This window comes from Antechinus flavipes, chromosome 4, assembly GCF_016432865.1.
Source record: "Antechinus flavipes isolate AdamAnt ecotype Samford, QLD, Australia chromosome 4, AdamAnt_v2, whole genome shotgun sequence".
NCBI lineage: Eukaryota > Metazoa > Chordata > Mammalia > Dasyuromorphia > Dasyuridae > Antechinus > Antechinus flavipes.
Window position 1 is genome coordinate 359,763,009 of NC_067401.1, and position 24,434 is coordinate 359,787,442.

The 24,434-nt window shown below is 32.6% G+C and overlaps 1 protein-coding gene across 21 annotated transcripts in view; it reads left to right on the forward strand.

Annotated features, from left to right (window-relative positions):
• The window catches only part of AFDN (afadin, adherens junction formation factor), a 161,876-nt gene that overhangs the window by 56,293 nt on the left and 81,149 nt on the right, over positions 1-24,434 (forward strand). For 11 of the 21 annotated variants that reach the window (XM_051998112.1, XM_051998126.1, XM_051998115.1 and 8 more), the window contains exons 2-9: positions 2,102-2,297; positions 6,692-6,807; positions 7,973-8,136; positions 8,893-9,053; positions 11,306-11,463; positions 15,802-15,913; positions 17,683-17,850; positions 20,840-20,884. In XM_051998112.1, coding sequence (XP_051854072.1) covers positions 2,102-2,297; positions 6,692-6,807; positions 7,973-8,136; positions 8,893-9,053; positions 11,306-11,463; positions 15,802-15,913; positions 17,683-17,850; positions 20,840-20,884 — 1,120 coding nt within the window. The remainder of the gene's footprint in view (positions 1-2,101; positions 2,298-6,691; positions 6,808-7,972; positions 8,137-8,892; positions 9,054-11,305; positions 11,464-15,801; positions 15,914-17,682; positions 17,851-20,839; positions 20,885-24,434) is intronic. The other 10 variants (XM_051998113.1, XM_051998127.1, XM_051998128.1 and 7 more) reach the window with 5 other exon arrangements.

Consider the following 24,434-nt stretch of genomic DNA (forward strand, 5'->3'; position numbering starts at 1 on the left):
CAATGTCCCTTTTAAGGAAAAGCAAAGAAGTATGAACCTCAGTCTCTGCTGTATGAAACTCTGCATAGGGGTAGGAAGAAGTTAATGACAAAACGCTTTAGTACAAGCTGCATTGTAAGACACTATGTGATTGTCATATTGTTACTATAAAGATTGTTGTAGGCTTGATTGGCTCAAAGGCATCTTGCTATCCAGCTTGATTTGGGCCTTCAAAGATTTTGTATCTGCTTTCTAGATGAAGGAACGTGGAAGGATATACTAGGAAAGCATATCTTGTTCAGCAAAGCAATTTGGTTGGGGTGCTACAAATGATTAATATAGGAGAATAATGAAGCATGAGATTGGATAGGTAAGTGGGGGATGAGCTAAGCAGAACTTTATATAGACAAGGATACTATAGGCTGCCTAAGAGCTTTTGAAGAGATCCCAACTGGGGAGGAATGACTTAGGCAAATCAGTGTTTCTGAAAGATCAGTACGGAGATAGGATGAAGTAGGAAAAGATGAGAGGCAAGGAGAGTTATGCTTTTCCTGTAATTTGAAATTTTTTGCATTCTGCTAATCATTTCCTTCTTATCTAATTTTAAAAAACTACTTAATCCAGACAGGGATTTAGTCTAAAAAAAAATTTACTGAATAACAGAGTAAACAGTTACAGCTTTTAGTTTTTTTTTTTTGTTTGTTTGTTTTTTTATCTTATTTTAGTGACCCAGAATTTGTAATGGTGACTTAGAATCTTATATAGTATTCTGAATTGTTTTTTTGAACCACCAAAAAAAAATTAAATTGTATCTATATGACTTAATATGTCTATTGAATTTATTAAAACTTAATTCCTTGTAAATGAGTATCCATTTTGATGATGTAATATCCTACTAACTAGAATACTTACAGATTTAATTTAGGAAATTTTAATTGATCTTTTGCAGTTTATAAAGCATCATATTAAAGTGGTTCTAGATAAACAAGAATTTAGGCAGACTGACAGTAATAAAGTAAGGTCATCTAAGTAAAAAAGGAAAACGGGTTCTGTCCCTGCCCTTTATTTTTCCCTAACAGAAAAAAGCCATCTTGATTTTTATCATTCATGTTTTTATTCCTGTTGTTTAGCATATTTCCTTTTTACATAGCATGGTCTTAATATGTGTGTTGTGAGTAAATGGGAATGAGTTAGATTATGGAGAACAGCATATCTCAAAATTGAATTCTTAAAGTGTTTATGAAGGAAAATAATCACATCATTCATCCAATTAGCTTTGCAGAAATATAAATTCAGCAGAAACTTTTCTGAGAACTATTATTTTTATTATTAGTATTAGAGCTTTTCATTTATAAAACATATCCATGGGTAATTTTTTAACATTGACCCTTGCAAAACCTTTTGGAGAACTATTATGTATTAAAATGTATTAGATGGTTGATGGAGATAAAAAAATTTTTTTACCCTCCTGTCAAACCCAACAAAAATTTGTTGGTTTTGTTTGTTCTTCAAAGGCTAGTACTAAGAGTAGTGTTAGTAGAGATGGATTTTCCCTTGATCTGGGAAAAAATTTCTTAAGAGCTGTCTAAAAATGGAGTGATTTGCCTTAGAAGAGAGAGTATGTTTCCCACTTCAGGGACAAACTGAACTACGTGACCCATGTGGTAAGGTACCTTTGAACTCTGATTCTATGATGGTTGGTAGCTTTTTTTTTTCAAGATTTAACATCCTTATGTTCTGCAAGACCTTTTGTATTCTTCCTTAATAACCTGTTCTTTTTCTTTATTGATCAAAATTATATGCGGAATAATAGTTATAAACTGCTGTTGCTCTCCTGTTATTTCTGCTGCCTGCTCCCAAGTTAAAGCTATTTGTCAATCAACCAGAATATTTGGAATGGAGCAACCTTTTAAAAGATTTCCATAACTCTTTAAATGTTCATTTAAACATCTTTTAGTTCTAAGATATTTCTGATTTTAGTGAAACAGATTATTCTGTGGAAAACCTTTTCCTTTACCAAATAATAAAATTATTTATTTACCAATAAATAATTCTCAAGGCATAATTTCTGGTCGCCTTTACTCCTCAGTAACTGAAACTTTTTTTCCCCCTTCATTTTTAGGATCTGGAATTCCATGGGGTAATGAGATTTTACTTTCAAGATAAAGCTGCTGGAAACTTTGCAACAAAATGCATTCGAGTCTCTAGCACTGCTACAACTCAAGATGTCATAGAAACTCTTGCAGAGAAATTTCGACCTGACATGAGAATGCTATCATCTCCTAAATATTCACTCTATGAAGTGCATGTCAGTGGAGGTTAGTGTATCCTGATTGGGTTGTGTTTGTCAAATGTTAAAACTGATAGGCTTTCCTTTTGTTTAAATATATTGACACCCTGGAAAAGAGCCCCCATTTCCAGGGTAATTAATAGTGTAAATAATATGCTGATTTTATTTTACTTTGCATGCATTTAAATATTTATTAAGCCTCTTTTGAAACTGAGAGATGAGAAACAATAAAGAGAAACGAGTGATTTTTGACTTTAGGTACTAAAAGCATTGTAGGAGAGAGATGACATGTAAACAGATAATTCTTATACAGAATACTGTGATAAATATATAACATACAAACTTTCTTAACATTCTAAGAAGATTGGAGGACATAGGAAGGAGCCTTGAGAAAACATGGGAGCTAAATCTTCAAGATTGTGTATAATTTCAAAACTAATCTCATAGTGATGGCAAGATAGCAAAATTAGATGTTAGCAAACTTCTAAGTTTTTGATATGTTACATTATGCATATATTTCTATTTGGAGTAGAATTTCATTTCTATTAAATCAGTTTTCCAGACAAATAAGGTAGAGACTCCACTTTATAGTGTCTAAAAAGTCACATTATAGTTAGGAACACTTGGGTTCAAATTTTGCCTCAGATACATATTAGCCATATGACTTTAAGCAAGTCATTTAACCTTTAAGTATACTTAGACAATTCTTTGAAAGACTATAAGGTTCAGAGGAGGAGCTGATTGAATTGGAAAGAGTTCTCCACATTGTTAAAAATACAGATCTGAGCAGTAAGTAGCATAACCTATTTTTATAGTGAAACCCATGTTTGGCCTACTAATCACCTATTCTAATGATATGTTACACATTTTTGGAAATTCAGTTACAAGTAAATAATAACCCTTAGGTTGTAATAATTGCTATTTTCAACATAGCTGAACCTGATCGTGACATGAGGGATAAGCTTTGAAATAAAATTTCAGTAGTCTCAAGCAGTATATTTTTGTCTTTCAAGTGAGGCTTTAATTAATTATTATAGGTATCCTTCCTTGAAGCAACATTATGGGGGGAGGGAGAGAAAGCAATAATACTATAACATTTGTTTTAATAAATAACCAGCTTTTTCTTATATATCTGAAATACCTAGAATTAATTAATAGGTTTAGATGCCAATAATGTTCTAGATTAGAAAAATATTGTTATTGACATGATTAATTTATATAAATAAATAGAAATTAAGCCTGAAAGGAAGAAAATACCTGCTTTTAAATTGTCTCATGTTACTTTAGATGCTCAGGAATTTACCTAAAATCAAGAAAAGATTGCTCTTTTCTATAAAAAAGAATTTTTATAAATTTATTTTAATAGCTTTTTTCAACATTCACTTTTGCAAAACCTTGTGTTCTATATTTTTCTTTCTTCTCCTACACAGCAAGCAATCCAATATAGATTAAACACGTGCAATTCTTCTAAACATATTTCCATGTTCATCCTGCTGTGCAAGATAAATCAGATCAAAAGGTGAAAAAAAAAAATAGGCAAACAAATAACAAAGATGAAAATACTCTTCTTTGATCCACATTCAGTCTTTTTAGTTCTTTCTCTGGATGCGGATGGCTGTCTCCATTATTGGAATTGGCCTGAATAACCTCATTGTTGAAAAGAATCATGTCTATCAGAATTGATCATCACATGTATTCTGATGGAAGTGGATCTCTTAGATAAAGAGAGCCTTAATTGATCAAAGATGGACAGAAGCAGCTACACCCAGAGAAAGAACACTGGGAAATGAATATAAACTGCTTGCATTTTTGTTTTTCTTCCCGGGTTATTTATACCTTCTGAATTCAATTCTCCCTGTGCAACAAGAAAACTGTTCGGTTCTGCACACATATATTGTATCTAGGATATACTGCAACCCATTCAACATGTAAGGGACTGCTTGCCATCTGGGGGAAGGGGTGGAGGGAGGGAGGGGAAAAATCGGAACAGAAGTGAATGCAAGGGATAATGCTGTAAAAAATTACCCTGGCATGCGGTCTATCAATAAAAAGTTATAAAAAAAAAAAAAGAATTGATCATCACATAATCTTCTTGTTGCCATTTACAATGATCTGGTTCTACTCAATTCACTTAGCATTAGTTCATGCAAGTCTCTCCAGGTCTTTCTGAAATCCTGCTGATTGTTTTTTATAGAACAATAATATTCCATAACATTCACATATATAACCAACTTATTCAGCCATTCTCTAATTGATGGGCATCCATTCAATTTCCAGTTTCTAGCCACTACAAAAAGGGTTACTACAAACATTTTTGCACATGTGGGTCCCTTTCCCTTTTTTATGATCTCTTTGGGCTACAGGTCCAGTAGAAACAATGCTGGATCAAAGGGTATGCGCAGTTGGGTAGCCTTTGGGGCATAGTTTCAAATTGCTTTCCAGAGTGGTTGGATGAATTCACAACTTCACCAACAATGAATGTCCCAATTTCTCCCCAACATTTTCGCACATCACCTTTAACATTTGTCATTAGAAAAGGTAGTTTTTACAAGCAAAATTTTTTGCATATCAAATGGTTCAACATCAGAAATAGTTTTATATATTTACTTTTCTGCTGAACCTTAAGGGTTCAGGGTTCATTGGATCTTTTCATTTGACTTGTGTGTTCATTTCTTCCTCGTCTGGATCTGACCTCCTTGACATCAGGGACTGACTTGTTTTTCTATTGGAGTAGTTGGTTAAGTACCTAGTACATTTATGTTTACAAAGTATTTTACATTTATCATCCCATTTTATCCTCCATTAGAACCCTGGGAAGTGGGTACTATTATTATTATAATTTTATATTGGGAGAGGGAGGAGTCTGAATTATTCATAACGTGCAGGCTAATAAATATCTTAAGTCTAGATTTGAATTTAGATCTTCTTAGATCCAAGTCTAGTGGTCAGTTGCTTTACACATAGTATAAGTACTTATGAAGTACACATACAGTCATTCAGATTCTAAGATAGACTCTGTGTGTCGGTGTATGTGTGTGAGATAAAGACATCTCCAAACATATCTATCTGTATCGTATGCATGCACGTACACATGCACACACTGTGCTACAAAGACAGACAACAATGCCTGAAATTAAATAGGAAGATCACAAAATCTTCAAGTTTGAGGAGACTATAGGGTTTATCTAATCAAACCTATATGTATAAAAAAATTCTCTTTAAGTATCCAAGGAAGTGGTCACCTAATCTTTGCTTGAACTCTTTACCATAGGTAATCCATCATCTCCTAAACAGTAAGTCTTTAAACTTTTCTAAACAGAGGTCTTTTCTTTCTGTCAGATCCAAGTCTGACTCCTCACAACGTTGATCCATTGTTCCTATTTTCTTGTCTGAATCCAAATCTAATCCTGCTTCCACTTGACAGCCTTTCAGATATTTGAAAGATAACTCTCCCTTCTGAGTCTTCGCCTTGACTAAATATCCTCAATCCCTTCAACTGATTGCATATGACTTAATCTTGAATATGTTTGCCAACTACTTTCTCCTTATTGTGGTTTTTGTTAACTTCCTTAAAATGTTTTTTCCTGAGCTTAACATAATTGTCTACATGGGATTTAGGATACTTTGGGCCACTTTCCCATACTGTACTAATGCATATTGAGTTTGTAGTTCATAAACCTGTATGCCATGAGAATGGGATGGAAAATCCTGATTCAGAGACTGGTGTTATTAAAAATGTGATTAAAGCTTTGTGAGTCCATTTACTAGTTCCAGCAGCAGCAGCATGTGTGTTGAACAAAAGTTAAAGCCACAGCCTAAACAAGTCAACTTTCTATATCAGTACTCTCCATTTAGATCTATGTCCTTTCTTCCCTCTCTCAAGATTAGGGAGAGGAGCAATTGGGTGACTTGCCCAGGGTCATATAGCTAGTACATGTCTGAGATTGGATTTGAACTCATCTCCCTGTTTCCAGAGCTGGTGCTCTATCCCACTGTGCCACTGTGGCCCCATAGCTCTTCTTTAATTGAGATTTATTCATGACCATCTCTTTGCTGCTGCCCATGTTGTTTATTTCCACTTGAGCACATCTGTTTATCATTTCTTTTAAGGCTTGGCTGAAAGTTTATTCTTTCTGAGAAGCTTTTTATTCCAGGATGAAACCTAATTAATGTTTGCTTCTTTATAGTATCTTTGTATTACAATTCATTATTATGTATTTGCTTTCATTTTATCTTATTTTCTCAACTAATTTTTCCTTTATAATCTATATAATCCAGAGTATAGTTGAAATTAATTATTTTAGTCATTTTGTAAATACTGAAAGTAATAAAGTTTTATACTTAAAACATAGGTTTCATTATTATGTGTCCACATTAAATAACCACGATCTTTTTTTTTAAAAAAATTTTCATGTTTTGAAGAAGAAAGAAGATTGGATATAGATGAGAAGCCTCTAGTTGTACAATTAAATTGGAACAAAGATGATCGGGAGGGCAGATTTGTGCTCAAGAATGAAAATGATGCAATTCCTCCTAAGGTAGGAGCCTGCAGTTTTATATAACAATAGTTTTAAAGTCCAGAGCCAGATCTTAACCAATTTTTAAACTTTATTTTAAAATTTGCTGTTTAGTTTCTTCCTTTATTTCCTTTTTTTACTTCTAGAAAGCATATAAAAAGAGTATATTAAATTCTGGCTTTCGAGTAAAAAGACCATGGTTCAAATCCCAACTTTCTTGTGCCATTCTTCCCTCTTTAATAAATAATATTGTTGTATAGAAGAAAGGATATTAGCATTGAAGTTGGGTGAGCTGGAATAGAATTGTAGTTAGATGGTTGTGATCAAGTCATTTTCCTATGTCTTTCTCCTTATCTCAAAGACATAAGGCTAAAATAGAAGGTAAAACACTTTGGAGATTAGTACATAATACACATATGTATATACATATAGACATTCCACATGCATGCACACACGGAACAACTTTTTTTTTTTTTTTTTAATATTTATATTCCCAGTGCCTAAGACTATGTCTGGTGTAGAATAGGCGCTTAATAAATATTTACCTACCACTGTATACCACCTGCACTTCCTTGTTTTTATTTTGCTTTATGTAGAAAGTTAACTTATTTTTTATGCATTATCTCATTTGGTCTTCACAATAGTCTTTTGTTGTAGGCAAAGAAGGTATTTTTATTTCTGTTCCATAGTTTAGGAACTTTGAGACCACAGCTTTAGGGCAAATAGTAATAATGGTCGACTTTACTCATACACCTTCCTTTTGAAGTTGACTTTATATCAGAATGGGAAGGGAAATAGTGCAAGTATGGATCACAATTTTACAAGTGAAAAAAGTCCTGTTGATTGAAGTTAAAAACAACTGTCTTGGGTAATATGTTTCTGTGTATGAAAATTACCAGGAAGGTTCAAAGCCTTTTTGTTAGGAAATTTTTACATTCTCTGCCTTTTAAATTAAAATTATGGTACCTCTCTATTACATGAAATAAAGATTTTTATTACTTTGTGTATAAATATATGTATGATCTAATACAATTTTTAAATTGGATGTAACTAGGAATATTTTAGATGTTTTCATTTTCAATATGACTTTGTCATATAGGAATATAGTTCCAAAATGTAGTTTTAACTAATTTTAGTTTTCAGAATTTATTATAGCAAGAATTTTTACAACCATTTTCCTCCCCAGAAGACTCAAAGTAATGGGCCTGAGAAACAAGAAAAAGAAGGTGTGATCCAGAACTTTAAAAGAACTCTTTCAAAGAAAGAAAAAAAAGAAAAAAAGAAGAGGGAGAAAGAGGCTTTGCGACAAGCATCTGATAAAGATGATAGGCCTTTGCATGGAGATGACATGTAAGTTAAGTTTGTTGTTGAGACAATCTAAATACTTTGCTTTATGCATAATAATGACCAAACACAGATATGATCAAAAGAGAAGTAAAAATATGAGTGGCTACTTAAGAAATACTTGTTGATTGATATAACATTAGAAATGGGTTATTTTAATCATAGATTATAAAAGAGAAAATACTCCATTTGACCAAAGCAGTGAAAATTTCTATTGTCAAGAATATTTTCTTCACATGCCCCTTTATCTGTGTATTATTTCATTTTTATTTCATCTTGTGAAGGAGTGCTGTCATTCTTCATATGTACTTTTGCACATCCAAACAGAGTAGCATGACTGGGAAACTTAAAGAGAAAATAAGAAAATTGATTGCTGTTTAATAAAAGTCAGAAGCTGACTTAATGACCTAATTTGTTTTTCCTACTTGTTTAAAGATTACTAATCCCTTTTCTACATGTTTGTCTGTTTTTAATTTAGAATGTCTTTTTTAGTCATTTTAAGTGAAAACACAGTAAGTAATTATCAAACTATGCTTTAAGCTATCTTAACTTTTAAAGGATCATTATCTCCTCTTATTGACATACAAGTCTATAATATTCTCAGGTGATGTTTTAGTGGGGAGCAGATATACTATTCAAATAATAAATAACACTATCAAGAAAAATCTTTGTGTGGTTTCAGGATATCTTTTATCTAATATTTTGCTCTGGAAAACAAAACAATTCAAACTGTCAGTGGTGCTATGTTTCTTTTCTGACAAGTGAGAATTCCCGCTTGGCAGCTGAGGTGTATAAAGATATGCCTGAAACTAGTTTTACTCGCACAATATCAAATCCTGAGGTAGTTATGAAACGGCGGAGACAGCAGAAACTGGAAAAAAGAATGCAAGAGTTCAGAAGCTCAGATGGCCGGCCTGATTCAGGTAGTGTTGACTAACTTAAGATTCCTACTTATGCGTTACATAATATCCTGCAATATCAATTTTGATTCATTTTAGGTTATGTGTTGATGTTTATAGGTTAATTTTTATTTACACCTGTATCAGGATCATAATAGTCATATACAATTTTAGGCATTGTGCGGGTCAGTGTCCCCTGAACTTGAGGTTAATGGACAAATTAATCACTCAGCTACATGTGTTCAGGGAAAAGGTTTTATTTTTTCCCCCCTTCTCCAAAGCAGGGTTGTAAAAGAGCAATTGCTGCATACCAAAAGTTGAATAAGTATAAAACATTTTTTAAATGTTGAAACTGTTATTTTGGAGAACATTGGGTTTTGGGGGAGTAGATAGGTCAACAAAAAATATATCAGGAAAAAAGCCCTGCTTAATACAGAAATTATTCTGAGGGAAGCAAAAGTTTATTATCTCCCTTTTCCCCAAAAGAAGAAATGGGCTTCCTCATATTTCAGGAGATACATAGCAAGATCATTGTAAAAATAGAGGTTTTGATTAAAGAACTCCCCCCAAAATGGCATGATAAGGTTGATATTACAACATTGTATGCTTTTTGATTGCTTTTCATCAGGGAACTAGAATAAAAAGAATTTAATCAGATTGTGATGTGAATCCTTGGTCTTCAAAACCTTTATCTGGGCAAGTCCTACTTTAAGCATTGGTTTCCTGTGGACTCAATAATTTAAGTGCCGACTTTATTAAATTTTATGCACATACAATTCTCTCCTCTCTTAGCCCAATTCCATAATGCTTAAGAATCCCCTTTAAGAGGTATTCTATTATTGGTGCCAGCCCATTTAATTGAAAAACATCTAATGAGCACCATCTAGTGGCAAAATTGATGAGAACTAGAATAGCTCTTAGATGCCATCTAGTCTTAATTCTTTTTTCTTAATTTTGTAAAAGAGGAAACTGAGGGCAAGTGATTTTTCCAGTTACACAAGTAATCATAGCACCATAGTCTTCTGTTTGCTAATCCAGGGCAGTTATAGTTTCCTGAGTAGTTTTATCTCATTGGGTCTTGACATCACAAGGATATGATTGAGAAAAATATGTTTAAATTAGTGATAAACATTGAGTTCCATTTTACAATCTTTCTGCAGGTATTTGATATTATTTCAGTTTACCTTTGTAATCATGATTACTTTTGAAGCTTTCTCTAGCTCTTAATTCTTTTTCTGTGTTGTGATTTGAGTTTTTTGGTGGTTGTTTTGGACTTTTGGGGCTATGTTTGGTTGGTTAGGTGTTTTTTCAAGGTTGTGATTAAAGAGAAAAGGGAACAGGATAAAGTAGATGTGTTAGTTTATTATTTGATATTAGAACCAAAAAAAGAAAGCCCTAAGTAATTGAATACTTTCTGTTAAATCAATTCAATATGATTACTTGAAATCAATCTTTTGAACAAAAATGTATTGGTTTAAAACCAATGTGGAATTTACACAGTATTTACAATGCACAAATAACATAACTTTTGTGCCTGTAAAATATAGGAGTCATTTATATTCCCTTTCCATTAGTACTGCTGAGGGAATCTGTAAATATATTTTCATATTGACAAATAATCAAATAAAATTGAGAAATTTGAATAGACAAAAGAAGCAAGAAATGATGTTTAAAACAAATATATGTAAACCTAGTTTGAATATGAAATATTAAGGAAAAATGGATAAGGTGGCAATTGAAGCTCTATTTTGAATTGATTTTGATTTATCCTGATACGAAATGTGTGTTTTATAAAATTAAACAGAGTATTTCTTTAGTTCTAGTAAACTTATCAAGAGATTTTAAAATAAAACAAAGTGTGAACATTAAAGCAACTCTCTTAATTCTTTGAAGTAAAAATATGATTGGTAGAAAGTCTACTACAAAATAAGCTGTTAAATAAAAGAAAAACAAAGTTGTTAAACATTCAGCATTCTTCCCAATTGTAAAACATTTTCTGACAATAAAGCAATGATTCTTTTCATTGTGTAAGTTGTTGTTATATTTAGAATAAAATTGTTCAGAAAACAAGAGCATTCAAAAAATTAGCTTTAGCTGTTCCGTGCTGTCATTAGTAAGATGCTTTGGCAAAAATTATTGTAGTAGATCTCACTGCAAACTGAAGTTTTTCAAACATGAAGTGAATTAGAATTACCAGAATTTGAGAACACTTGAAATAATGCCACTTAATGGTCATCATTTTATGTTCTTAATTTTTTTTTTTTTTTTTTGAACAGGTGGAACACTGAGGATTTATGCAGATAGTTTGAAACCAAACATCCCATACAAGACAATCTTGCTGTCAACCACAGATACGGCAGATTTTGCTGTGGTTGAAGCTTTAGAGAAATACGGTTTGGAAAAAGAAAACCCTAAGGACTACTGTGTTGCCCGTGTAAGTAACCACATTCCATTAGCATCACCGGTCCTGAAAAATGGTGCGATCTTGCATTTTAACTAGAAGATTTTTTTTTTAAGTTGCTAAGCATTTTTGGATATTTAGAATTTGATAGTCTCAAAATGTTTATGTGTACTAGAATTGCTAGCACTCAAAAAAGGATTTCTTTCTTTCTTTCTTTCTTTCTTTCTTTCTTTCTTTCTTTCTTTCTTTCTTTCTTTCTTTCTTTCTTTCTTCTTCTTCTTTTTCTTCTTCTTCTTCTTCTTCTTCTTCTTCTTCCTCCTTCCTCCTTCCTCCTTCCTCCTTCCTCCTTCCTCCTTCCTCCTTCCTCCTTCCTCCTTCCTCCTTCCTCCTTCCTCCTTCCTCCTTCCGCAATTGGGGTTAAGTGACTTGCCCAGGGTCACACAGCTAGGACCTGTTAAATGTCTCAGATCAGATTTGAAGTCAGGTCCTACTTTCTTTAGGGGTGGTGCTCTATCCATTGCACCACCTAGCTGTCCCATTATACCTTATTCTTAATTTCCAGGAGTGTATCTATAACCCTGTTAATAGAAGGATCTCACCAGAAGCTTGTATAGCATATTTAGAACTGTATTGCTGGGTAAACTACTTCTGAAAATATCTATTAAATACACCTCACCTATTTTTGTGATATTTGACTCACCTATTTTCCTGGAGTAGGATTTCACAATTAAGTATGCAAAGCATTTTTCAAATTTTATATTCTTGGTTATTTTCTGAGATTTTGAAGAGAAAAGATTTTGATAAATTAAGAAAACTGAGTAAAAGTAAAAAAAAAATCAGAATATAAGAATATGATACTTGTGGGATTTTTTCTTTGATTTTGATCTCTGAATTTCGAAAAAATGTCTCTTGTCATCAGAAAGTGAAATTTTTTTTGGGAAAACAAATAATTAACCTTTATTTCAGCCATGATTGATCTTCCCTGAAATGCAAATTATGAGACCAACATCCTTTAAATTAATATTCAATCTTTGCTGCTGGCAGATTTGTAGTTTTCATTTTTTACAGTGATTTTTGGTAACATCCATTTTTAAAAAATGTAATAGTTCAACAGTCTCAAATATCTACTGTATGTAAAACACTTATGTTTGTAAAGATTGTCCTAAGATAGTAATCATTTTTACATTGATGTCTTAGTCACCTTCAGTAACTAGGTTTGAGATTTATTGCATATATGCTTCTGTTTTTGATGTATCATTCTTTCCTTTTAAATTGTAGTTAGTATGGATATTGTTTTCCTTGGAAAAGGGCCAACTTAAAAAGATTGAAATTGCAGAAACATAATGTTGTATTTACAGCTGAGGAGGGTATTTGAAACTGAAAGCTTCTTTGCCAACAACATTGATCCATCTATGTCTCTGTTTTCTCTGTTCAGTGATCAAAGTTTCCAAGCTATTCTAGGCTCTTCTTCCTCTTTCAGTGCATTTTTTTTTTTTTTTTACTACTTATAATAGTATTTTATTTTTTTTCCAGTTATATTGTAAAGATAGTTTTCAACATTCAGTTTTGTAAAACTTTGAGTTTGATTTTCTCTCTCCTTTACTTCCACCTCCCCAAGACAGCAAGCAATCTGATAGATGATATTATACCTATACAGTTATGTTAAACATTTTCACATTAGTCATGTTGTGAAAGAAGAATTAGAACAAATGGGAAAAATCATGAGAATGAAAAAACAAGAAATGAAGGTGGTATGCTGTGATTCAATCTAGTAGATGTGGGGTGTTACCTCAACGATATTTTCATTTACATTTTTCCAATCAGTGTTTTAGAGCATTTTTCCATATATCTATAATCATATATAGTCTCTATATTACTATAGAGAGTTTTAATTTCTTCATCTAAAAACTGCTTGTTCATATCTTTTGAGCATTTATCAATTGGGAAATGACTTATATTTTTATACATTTGACTTAGTTCTTTATATATTTGAGAAATGAGAACATTGACTATAAGAAGTATTTCCCCAGCCTTCTGTTTTCCTTCTCTGATCTTGATTGCATTGGTTTTGTTTGTGGAAAAGCTTTTAAATTCTAGGTACTTTCTGCAACCAGTCTACCACTGGTTTATATCATCTTTAAGGGATTTATTTTTTATATTTATGTAGAAATTTCCATTTGCTCATGCTCTCCTACTCTTCTAAATGTCTCCAAAGATTCCACATACACTCCTGTTCCTCTGACTTTGCAAGTACTAATTCCCTCAGACCTCATCCATTATCCAATTCTCATCTTCATTCACCACCCCTCTCTTTTCACTAAAAAGAAAAGAAGGGAACTTCTTACCTTCTTTCCCCATCTTCAGTCTTCCTGACCCAATTCTCTCTGAAGGCTATAATCTTCCTGAGACCTCAGAAGCCATCATCCCATTTTGTCAGCCTTTGCTTAGGCCCCGACACCACTTTTTATCTACCTAAATTCTACTTTCCTCTACTTACCCTATTCCCAACTCCCACTTATGTATCCTTCTATATTGTAATAGTTCCACAAAAGAAGCATTTAGCTGAAGATAGGATGTTAACAGATTCCATGCATAATACCTCCTATTGCCTCTTATCAGATTTCATTCCTGTCTTCTTGTGTACATTTAAAAAGAAATCTCTTTGCCACTCTGTTGCTATAATTTTTGCCTGCTCTTTCTGTTGTTGAAGTGTTAGAGAGGCACATTTAGTGTTTAATGTCATAATTGTAATATGTTGGTTTGATCATAAGAGTTCACAATGACCATTCTTTTTAGCAAAAGGCGGGTTTATTTAGGCTACAGACATAATGAAGAGAGAGAGTAGACATCAGGAGTGGTAAATATGAAATAAAGTTGAAAGAGCATATAGTTCACAAGGAAAGAAATTTTGACAATTAATGATGGAGAAGACAAATTCCCTAGTGGAGCTCACCATTAACTGGGGGAAGGGGACACCACCATGAGGTTGGAATGTGCCCTTAGGTGAAAGGCTAAATCGGCAGAGGAGTTTAGCACCCTAAAAGAGTTTGTTGCTATATAAGAAGGAAAAAGAATAGAGGCTTAGTGGGGGACAAGAAGAGACACTATGAGGCAGAGTTCCATGGCAGACTGACCCCCAAAGGGGTTTCAACAAAAATGGACTGATTTATAGGGAAATTTAATCTCAGAAGTCTGACAAAACTCTGATTTCTGACCAGACATAGTGAAGGAGTTCTACCCAAGACTCCATAGGAAAGTAGGATCATGAAGGTAAACTGATCCCTCTCAATGGCCTTTCCTGCCTGTTCCCAGGAGCAATTTCACCGGTTCTTCGGTTTTTATTTGCCAACTAAGCATAGTTACTCAGGTCTTCATTAAAAGTGTCTCATTTTCCTTCCAACTTAGGTCTCTGCCCCGCATGACTTTGGGGTGGTCAGAACTGGCTGCAACATTTTGATGCTGTGTCCTTCCCTTAGGCTTGGGGAATTATTGTACACTTCCCCACTTGGTATCCTGTCCTAGTGATCTGTCCCCACTTGCTCTGTTCTTTAATTCCCTGGTCTGGTGTAGACAGTTTAGACCTTGGCTTCACTGGCGCTTCCTGGTTGCAACCTCTGGCAGGCTTTTTCTCCTGGACTGTGGCCACATGCTTCAGGGCCCCAGCCAATTTGTACAAACTGTAGGTTTTCTATTGCAAACAATAGAAAAAAGGGAGGGACACCAGGTTTTAGGGGTAGATTTTGGTATAAGCTTGTGTCGTGCCTTTGCGTCTGCTTCTCTGGATGAATTGTGGGATGTAGGGAAAGGAGGCCAAGTGAGCTGAGTTACTTTTGGAGGGTGGGATTATTTTTACCTTTTTTGGGCTGTAGATGGGACTACATTAGATGATAGAGATAGCTGAAGTTGCTTTAACCTTTGGTACATGATTTCTGTTTTGGAGAGGATTGAGATGTCATGGAATGGGAGAAAATGCTTAGTCTACCATCTTGTTGGTCATACGATCGAGAAAGTCTATCTTTATTAGAATAAATATTTTGTAGAGATCTTCTTTGAAGGTATAAAAAGTAATTAAGCAGGTTATTCTTAATAATACATATACATAATAAAGGCTTTTAATCAGATTTTAGCAATGAATTATAATATTGTTGACCATTTCATCTACTTACTTTTTGAGGCCATTACTGCCCTTCACTTTTTTTTTTTTTTTTTTAAATAAATGAGAAGTGAAATGAGAATCAAATAGTATACTGATGGCTTAAATATAACTTATCTTTATCAAAAGATAAGCCATACTAAATATAAGATTCTGATTTCTTATCTATTGATATGAGGTAATTTTATGGTAGATTTTCACAACTGTTTTTCATATAGGTTATGCTTCCTCCTGGAGGCCAACATTCAGATGAAAAAGGTGCTAAAGAAGTGATTTTGGATGATGATGAATGCCCCCTACAGATCTTCAGGGAATGGCCAAGTGACAAAGGTAAATGAAGGAGGGAGGAGGTGTTTGCTTTTTTGTTGTTAGCAGTTTAATTTGAATTACAAACTATTAAAACTGCTCTTTGTTCTGGACTTTGAGGTGTGGTTTAAAGCATTTAACTCAATCAGTCAATTGTGCTTACTGTGGTCGGTATGCTAGGTATTGAAGATACAAATACAAAAAGACAGTTTCTATTCTAATTTACGAGGGAGAAATGCTTATGTAAATTTATATAGAATATTTGTATATATAATAAAACATATATATTATAATAAGTAGTTAAATACAAGAAAGGTCCAGAGTGAGGCATTCACAGTTGGGGACAATAGCAGCAAAGGTTTAATGTAGAAAATATGGTGTTTGAACAGTGCATCTGGATGGAAGAGAGGGATTGTAACAGATGGAAGTGAGTAAGAAGTGAATTCTAGGTTTGGACAACTGATAACACATAAGTAAAAAGACAGGAGGTGAAGAATTATGTATGAGGAGCCAGAAGACCATTTTTGCTAGATCATAGATTGTGTATTATGACTTGTAGAGGTATCAAGATAAGTGGGGGCTGAGTTGTGCAAGGCTTTAGAACTTAAACAGAATTTGTATAATAGATGAATACTTGAATTTAAGTTTTTTCTGTCATCTGATACAATGTAATGTGTTTGGAGTATATCATATTCGTGTGATAATAATAGGTAGCATATATAGAACACTTTAATGTTAGAGTGCATTGCCATTTCTTTCTTCAGCTCACTTTACAGATGAGGAAATTGAGGCAAACAGGATGCAATGACTTGCCCAAAGTCACACAGCAAAATGGGTCTTAGATCATATTTGAATTTATAAAGCTTTCCTGACTTCAGGTCTGGTATTCTATCCACTGAGCCACCTAACTTCCCTAAAAATTATTGTTGTTATTCTGTGAAGAAGGTGCTTATATTATGCTTATTTAGCAGATAGCAATAACAAAATTAACAGTAAGTAAGACTAGTCCAGGGGCATAGCTGGTAAGTATCTGAGGGCTTGTTTGAACTGAGATCTTTTTGACTCTATGCCTGGTACTTTTAATCTACTATGCTATCTAATTACTATATAATGTCTTAGAATCTTTTTATACACCAGGAATTTGAGTGAAGAATAGCTAACAAAAAGTTTTAAACAAAACAAAGAATATTTTGAGAGTTTCATGAGTGACCCTCGAAAAACCTTCTGTTACAAATGACATAAAATAATGTCATAAGAAAAATGTCCTTTTATAGATCCTCAATAATTCTGAATTACTCAAAATTACTGATATTTGAAAAACTAAATTACAAATTCTGTAATGAAAAGAATCCAACGATATGAATATAAAACTGGGGTTCTCTTCATATTCTGCCATGAATTCTTTGTATAACTTGAGCAGGTCATTTCATTAAATTTCTCAGCTGTATTTTACTAGCTCTAATTTTCATGTATTTTTTAGATTCTGTGCAATACTTGAGTGATATTAATAAAAGAATACAGATTTTTGTCTTAATTTTTCTGATTTAATGTCTAATTTATATTATCGACTAAAGTTGGTAATTTTAAATAGTTTTTAAATATCATTAGAACCTTAAAATTGTTTTAAACCAGTATTTTTAATATGTATTATCTGGTCATTGAATGTGGTTAATGGAAGTAAAGTTATTTATTCAATTTGAATCCTAGGAATGTTATGCTAGAGTTTTGGGAAATTGCCTTCCATAGTATATTATCAAGAGTGATCTGAGACTGAATTTAATTTTTCTCCCTAGGAATTTTAGTTTTTCAGTTGAAAAGGAGGCCACCTGATTATGTCCCAAAGAAACTGAAGAAGCAAATCGACGGAAAACCACTAAAGGGGAAGGAAAGAGCTGAAGGGTCTGGCTATGGTTCTTCACTCCCACCTGAAAAACTGCCGTATTTAGTAGAATTAAGTCCAGGTAATAAGGGTTCTGACTTACACAAATGTGCTTATTATAACCTTTTTCTATGCACTGGCTAAGCCTTTTGACTGTCAAGTTAGTTTTTAATATGTAAAAACTTATGCATATAAGATCAAACTGTGCTTTTTGCAACAAAATAATGATGCCTATTATATTTAGGGATCAAATATATTCAATTAGTTAATTATAATTAATTAAAAACAGGGGTTTTTTCCAGACAGAAGATTTTTTTTTCTTCTAATTTTTATTTGTATCAGCAGTTCCTAAAAATTGTAATATGTTTGGTTGAATATAAGTTCTAGAGTATGCTGGAGCTTTTTTATACTAGATTATTAGTGAGACCATTTATATTTCAGAAAGCCTCAAATAAGAAAAGTCAAGGCTTGATTTATTGTTGATTATTTAAATTTAAGAAAATAATAGGGGAAATGTTAAAAATATAGATTAAATTTTAAATATGTACTGTATTCTACCTTCTTCCCCTAAGCAATTTTTGAATACTATAAAACACTGACTATTCCTTATTAATGGCCCATATTTCTAAAAAGATGTCTTTGACAGAGTAGGAAGGAAAGATCTTTTAGATATTTGCTAGAATATTACTATTTTTGATTTTATACTTGAAGTATTTTTCAAATATGTACTCCATATGTAGACTAAATTGCATTTATGCTTTCTATATTTTTAAAGAAAAAGTATGTTCAGTATATTGATTAATATATAACTTTAGTGAAATATAGACATTTATACATTTACAGAAAAATTGTTACTGAAAGTTCTTGGTTTTTGTTTTTTTCTCTTTAATGATCATGCTTGTCCAGTGTATGTTCTTACCATTTTGAAAAAGTAGCACTTTCATATGCTACATGGTTAGAATTACATTCTTACTCACTTGAATGCCTAAAATGTAAATATAAATGTGGTCATCATTTTGATACATGCAACACACACAAACATACATGTGTACATACGGCAATATATACAAACATACGTGTGTATTTACATACCCATATATACATGTGTGGGTCTATAACTTTGCTTTCATAATCTGAAATTTTGCCTTTACACTTTGATTTGACTAGTAATTATAAATTCTTAGTACAAAATTATTTTTATATGAAAACTAACTCAAGATAAGAACTATGTCTCATGTTCTGGGTCTCATACATTTTTGTATAAACAGTCTTAATTTGACTAAGTTGTTATCTAATAATAGATTTTGTGTTTGATTTGGAAATCTTTTGATACTGGGTTAGTATATATCAGTATATACAGGAGTTCGATCCTTTCCCCAAAAATGATTTTAATGCATTAGAACCAAAAAAGCTTATGTGATATGATTCACCTGGTTGCTCACTTATCACACTGTTCCTTTGTTACTAACTTTGCATAAAAGCTCATTTCATTTAACTTAAAACTTTTTTGTTTCCTTCCTCCCCCAACTAATTAAAGTTTTTTTATAAATTAGACTATTTGAAACAATGGTAATATGGCTCCAGGTAATAACTATTGTTAATGATTTAAGAAAAGATTAGGGGTGTGTGTGTCTGTTTGTTTTATATATGTGTGTGTTTTCTCCTGAAATTTTTCATTTAGTCACTTTAGCATAGTATGGTTTTATTTGGATTCTTTGGAACCATGTCTGAACATTTCTACTCTGAAAATACTTTTAAGTCAACTCCATTATGTATTTTTATTCACACACACACACATACACCTACCTATGTGTGTATATGTACATATACACTATGTGTGTATAAATGAAGTAGAGTTAATTCATTTCTTTAAAGAAGAAAACTTATATTGAAATTTTTTATTTCCCTAGAGTACGTAAATTTGCATAAGTGCATGTTTATTGTAGGCAGTTTGCTGATATAAAATTGACTGGAGGTGGGGGGATTTAAGTTTGACCAGTTTTAGGGGTGTTTTTTAAGGTAATTGGAGAATTTAATATACTATTTACTGCTACTTTAAATATGATCAGAATCTGATGCATCTTAGATTTATATATCTCATCCTACCAATAATGCTTCCAATTCATCAAACAATGTGTGTATGAATAAAATCAAGTAAGAAAATAACTTTTAATGATAGTTTCATTTAATCTAATATTTTCTCTTACTATTGCTTCCTATACATGTAGAGATTTATAACTGCATAGAATCAGGGACATATTTAAAATTTAGCAGTCTTCTTACTAAATCATGACATAACACAGCAACAAACAAATAAATAAATGGGCAAGCAAGCATAGTAATAAAATACTTTCTTTCTAGTGACTGGTTTTTGCCAGGTGATTTCCAACCTGGCAAAACCATCTGATGTGGGGGCAGCATTCTTACTGAACAAAACAAATTTCTTTTAAGAAAGAAACACTTGTTAGTCTCTTAACCCTGATGATGTTCCCTTGTGTAGCTTCTGAGTTAACTACTTTTTTTCCATTAGACAAAGACCTACCCAGATATACTTAAAAGCCTATGACAGGATAGACAATTGAAATTTTAATATATGGATTATGGGAGTGGGGTTGAGGAATTATTTCTCTTCTGGTTTTGGATCAAAATATACTCATTGGACAGCTAATAAAGAGTTGAAAAAAATGCAAGACCTTCTTATGTTATAAACTAACTGTTGCTTTTGTGTATTGCTTGGTGACTGACCAATTGTCTCAGTGTTTGCTTTAATACCTTGCCTGTTGGTTTCTACAACACCATTAGAAACAGTTCATCCACACTGATCCTTTTTTTTTTTTTTTTTTTTTTAAGAAGGGGGGAGCACTGTTGTTTTGATTCTTATAATTAAAAAAAAAACTGGTGGGGGCAAAATGCACTTTTTCATCCTATAAAATTGAATTTAAGTGTTGTCTCACTACAGTTTCATCCTTTCCTATCTTTTCTTTTTCTTCCCCCTTCTGCATGTACTGCATGGTATCTGTCCTGCTGATGGTGCCTTCACCTGGGTCCTGTGCATGTGTTCTTAACCCCAGGCAGAAGGAATCACTTTGCCTACTACAGCTATCACACTTATGAAGGTAATTCAATGTTTAATACTACTTTTTATTAACCATATCACTAACTGAACATCTTGGATAATGTACTGAAATGGATATAAAAGAATGATCTGTACTTATTTTTAGAAGTTAGTTACATGCTGTATAGGTAGCTTTTAACAATAACTTTATATATCTGACTAGAACATGTATAGGCAGCTCTCTTAACTATGCTGGATTTATCTGTGGAATGGAGGGAGTGGACTTAATCGTGTAAGGGTTCCTTCTAGCTCTGAAGTATAATGGAAGCTCATTAGTCAAAAAGATTGCTTTTCTTCCTAGAAATTGTTAGGCCTGAGAAGCAGAATAGTGAAATGAATTGAAAGCAATTTGGGCAATGAGCAAAATACTTGGTTTCAGATCCTGCATATGATGCTTATCAGCTCTGTGACTCTGGGCAAGTTATCAAATGAGTGTTAATTTTCTTATCTGCAAGATCTGGATATTAATATCTGTTTTAATTGCTTTATGAGATTGTTGTGATTCAAATAGGATTTTGTAAAACAGCAAACTTTAATATGATATACACATATATGTCACTTGCATTTTGAAGTTACAATTTTGGGGACTTTGGCTTTTTTTTTGTTCCAACTCTAGGTGCTTGCAGATATGAATACTATTCAACTTTGAAATTTTAAATGAATGCATTGGTTCATAATGGGGTTGAAAGGTGTGGAATTTCTCCCATAATAAATCAGTCTAATTTTTTCATCAATTTGGTAGAGTTGAAGGAGAAGAATTTTCATAAATGTATTCTATTTATTTTCTAACACAGCAGGAATATGATTTTGAGGACTAGAGGGTTAATTGATTTGCATGTGGTCTGTCAATTTAAATTGATCGATCCTAGGAGCTACTGTCTCTAATAATAAAATTAATTTTCTCTCAGTAAAACTAGACTTTCTTGCCTTGATATACTCCCCATATTCCATGTGCCTTTTTAATTACACTTTGAAATATTTTTTATGGCAGTCATTGTTTCCATGTCAAAGGACAAAATATTAGTCTTTTCTCAGAACCATAATTTTTATATAGTTAAGTTGCTGCATAAATCTGAAGGTAATACTCTTACTCTTTTATCTTAAAGAATTGTGCAAACCAGTAATCTTAATTTATTTAGTAAGAAATCTGTGGTGTTAACTTTATTTGAAATCAGATATATATATGTCAATAAAGAAACTTTATTAAGTGCCTACTATATGCCATTGTCCTAGGTGCTAAGAAAGAAAACAAAGAGAGGCAAAAGACCGTTCTTAGTCTAGTTGGGAAGAAAACATGCAAACAGCAAGATACGTACAGCATAAGTTGGAGAGGCATAAAATTTCAAGAAACATTTGCAAGCATTATTCGTTGCCCATTTTAATATTTATGTATCTAGTTTTATAGTTGAGCAATTTTATCTGTGTTTGTCATTTTCACATTAAGATGAGATAGAATAATGGAAGCAAAATTAATATTTCTGTTTTATAAGTTATTTATGGAAAACAAGAATGTAATAAAATAATCAGATTCAGTCCATCTTTTCTTAAATTGTTGTACCCAAGTTTTATATAGATTTTTTTTTCCTGCTGAGTTCCCAAAATGTTTTGGAGGATGGTAGAATTGCCTATGTCCCTGTTTACTTAATACATCTTTTTTAAAGGTGATGTGAAGGAAGCACTTAAATTGCTTTCTTTCTGTGAGCTGTGCTTTTTTTATTGGGGGGAAAAATACTGATCTGTATGAACATTGTGCTCATTGTTTACAAAGGCTAATAAAAAACTATTTTCTTCTGTACTATTCTCACACTTGGTTAAATAGCAATTAGGAAAAGAAAAAAAAAAAAAAAACTAGAGATAGGGAGTCAGGTTGAACCAGAGTAGGAGTCCAAACTCATAGGAACTGAATGGCAAAGCATTTATCACCTTCCTTATTTGCCTGCCTATTTGTGATTCTTAAAATTTCTTTGTAGGAAATAATTATTTAATATGATTTGTTGATATGAAATCATTCTCTTTATTTTAAAAGTGCCCCAAACTTATTCCTTAGTAAGATGGGAGATAATTAGAAAGAAATGAGTAGCAAAGGACTAACAAGTACTTATTTCTTGAGGGGAAAACAAGTTTACACTTTTGATTTGCTCAACAATTTTTCTATCCTCTTTTGTAAATTATTCCCAATGTAAGATTATAATTATTGATTTACTAAATTAAAAGAAAAAAATCATCATCATTAGGCCTAATTATTTGTCCCTTGGATTTCAGAATCTAACTATTTATTTATAAAAGATCAAAGTACGCCACTCCTTTGGTGGTTTCTTTGTTTGAGGTAATAGGTAAAGGAAAGAGAATGAGAAGTATATTTTGTTTCTGACTTAATAACTCTTATCCTCAATGATAGGGTAGCTCTTTGCATAGATCTAGGATCTTAGAGATGCTCATCCTTTCTAGTCCAACACCCAATTCTGTTCGTGAACTTAAATGATTTTCCCAAGTCTATGTAGGTAGTGATATTAGAATGTAGATTGTAATTTAACTCGCTTCACTCAAAATGAAGTGGGGTATGTGAATGTGAGTATGGTGTTAGTGTGTGTGTGTGTGTGTGTGTGTATGCACACACAAACACACATATAAATATTTTTAAAACAGCCTTTTTTTAGAGGGAATTCAAAGTAAAAGACACAATTTTCAATTTTAATTTTAAGTAGTAAAAATTCCTGCCATTATGTAACTTCATTAGGTATTTTCGTACTGTAGAATGTATCACATTTAGACAACATATTTGTGTTTGTGTGTGTGTATGTGTGTGTGTCCCTCTTTTTAAACACTTTCTACATTTTCACCTTTATTTTTATGTTTTCTTTTATTTCTTTGTGCATATTTGTATTTTTGTGATTGATTTTTTTTTTCTTGCAATAATAAATAGGTTCTCTGCCCCACCCCACCTCACAAACTCTGTACTTAGGAGACCTGGAATGCTGTTAACAGACTGAATTCTAGTCCTTTGAAAATTTAATCTTGATGATAAATACGTACTTTGTAGGAAAAAATAACAACCCTTAGGAGTCAGACTTCAAACCAAAGTCTCCTTCTTTTTTGCACTACAATCATTCTGAGTTGTCATTGATAGAGCATCTCATTGATAGAACAGTGATGCTGTTTTCAACTGATCCATACCTCCTCCTCATCTGTTATTTGTGTCTGTATTGTCTTTTTTTTTCCAGTGGGTCTTTATAGCAATAGTGCTAGGGGTATGTATATGTGTGTGTGTTTGACTTTTATCTCATTCTTTTTTCCCCCTTTTTCCTTTCTCTTCTTCCTTCCTTCCCTCCCTCCCTTTCCTCCTCCCTTCTTTCTGTCTCTTTTTTTCATGTGTAAAATTTTAAAAATCTTTTAAATTTTGAATTCACAATTCTTTCAACAACAACAAAAATGTGTACTTTGATCTGTAACCCAGATTTCCTCAGTTTTTTCTCTGATGGTGGATGTGGATAACATATTTCATCATCAATCTTCAGAATAGCTAAGTCATTTACAGTTGATCATTGTATGAT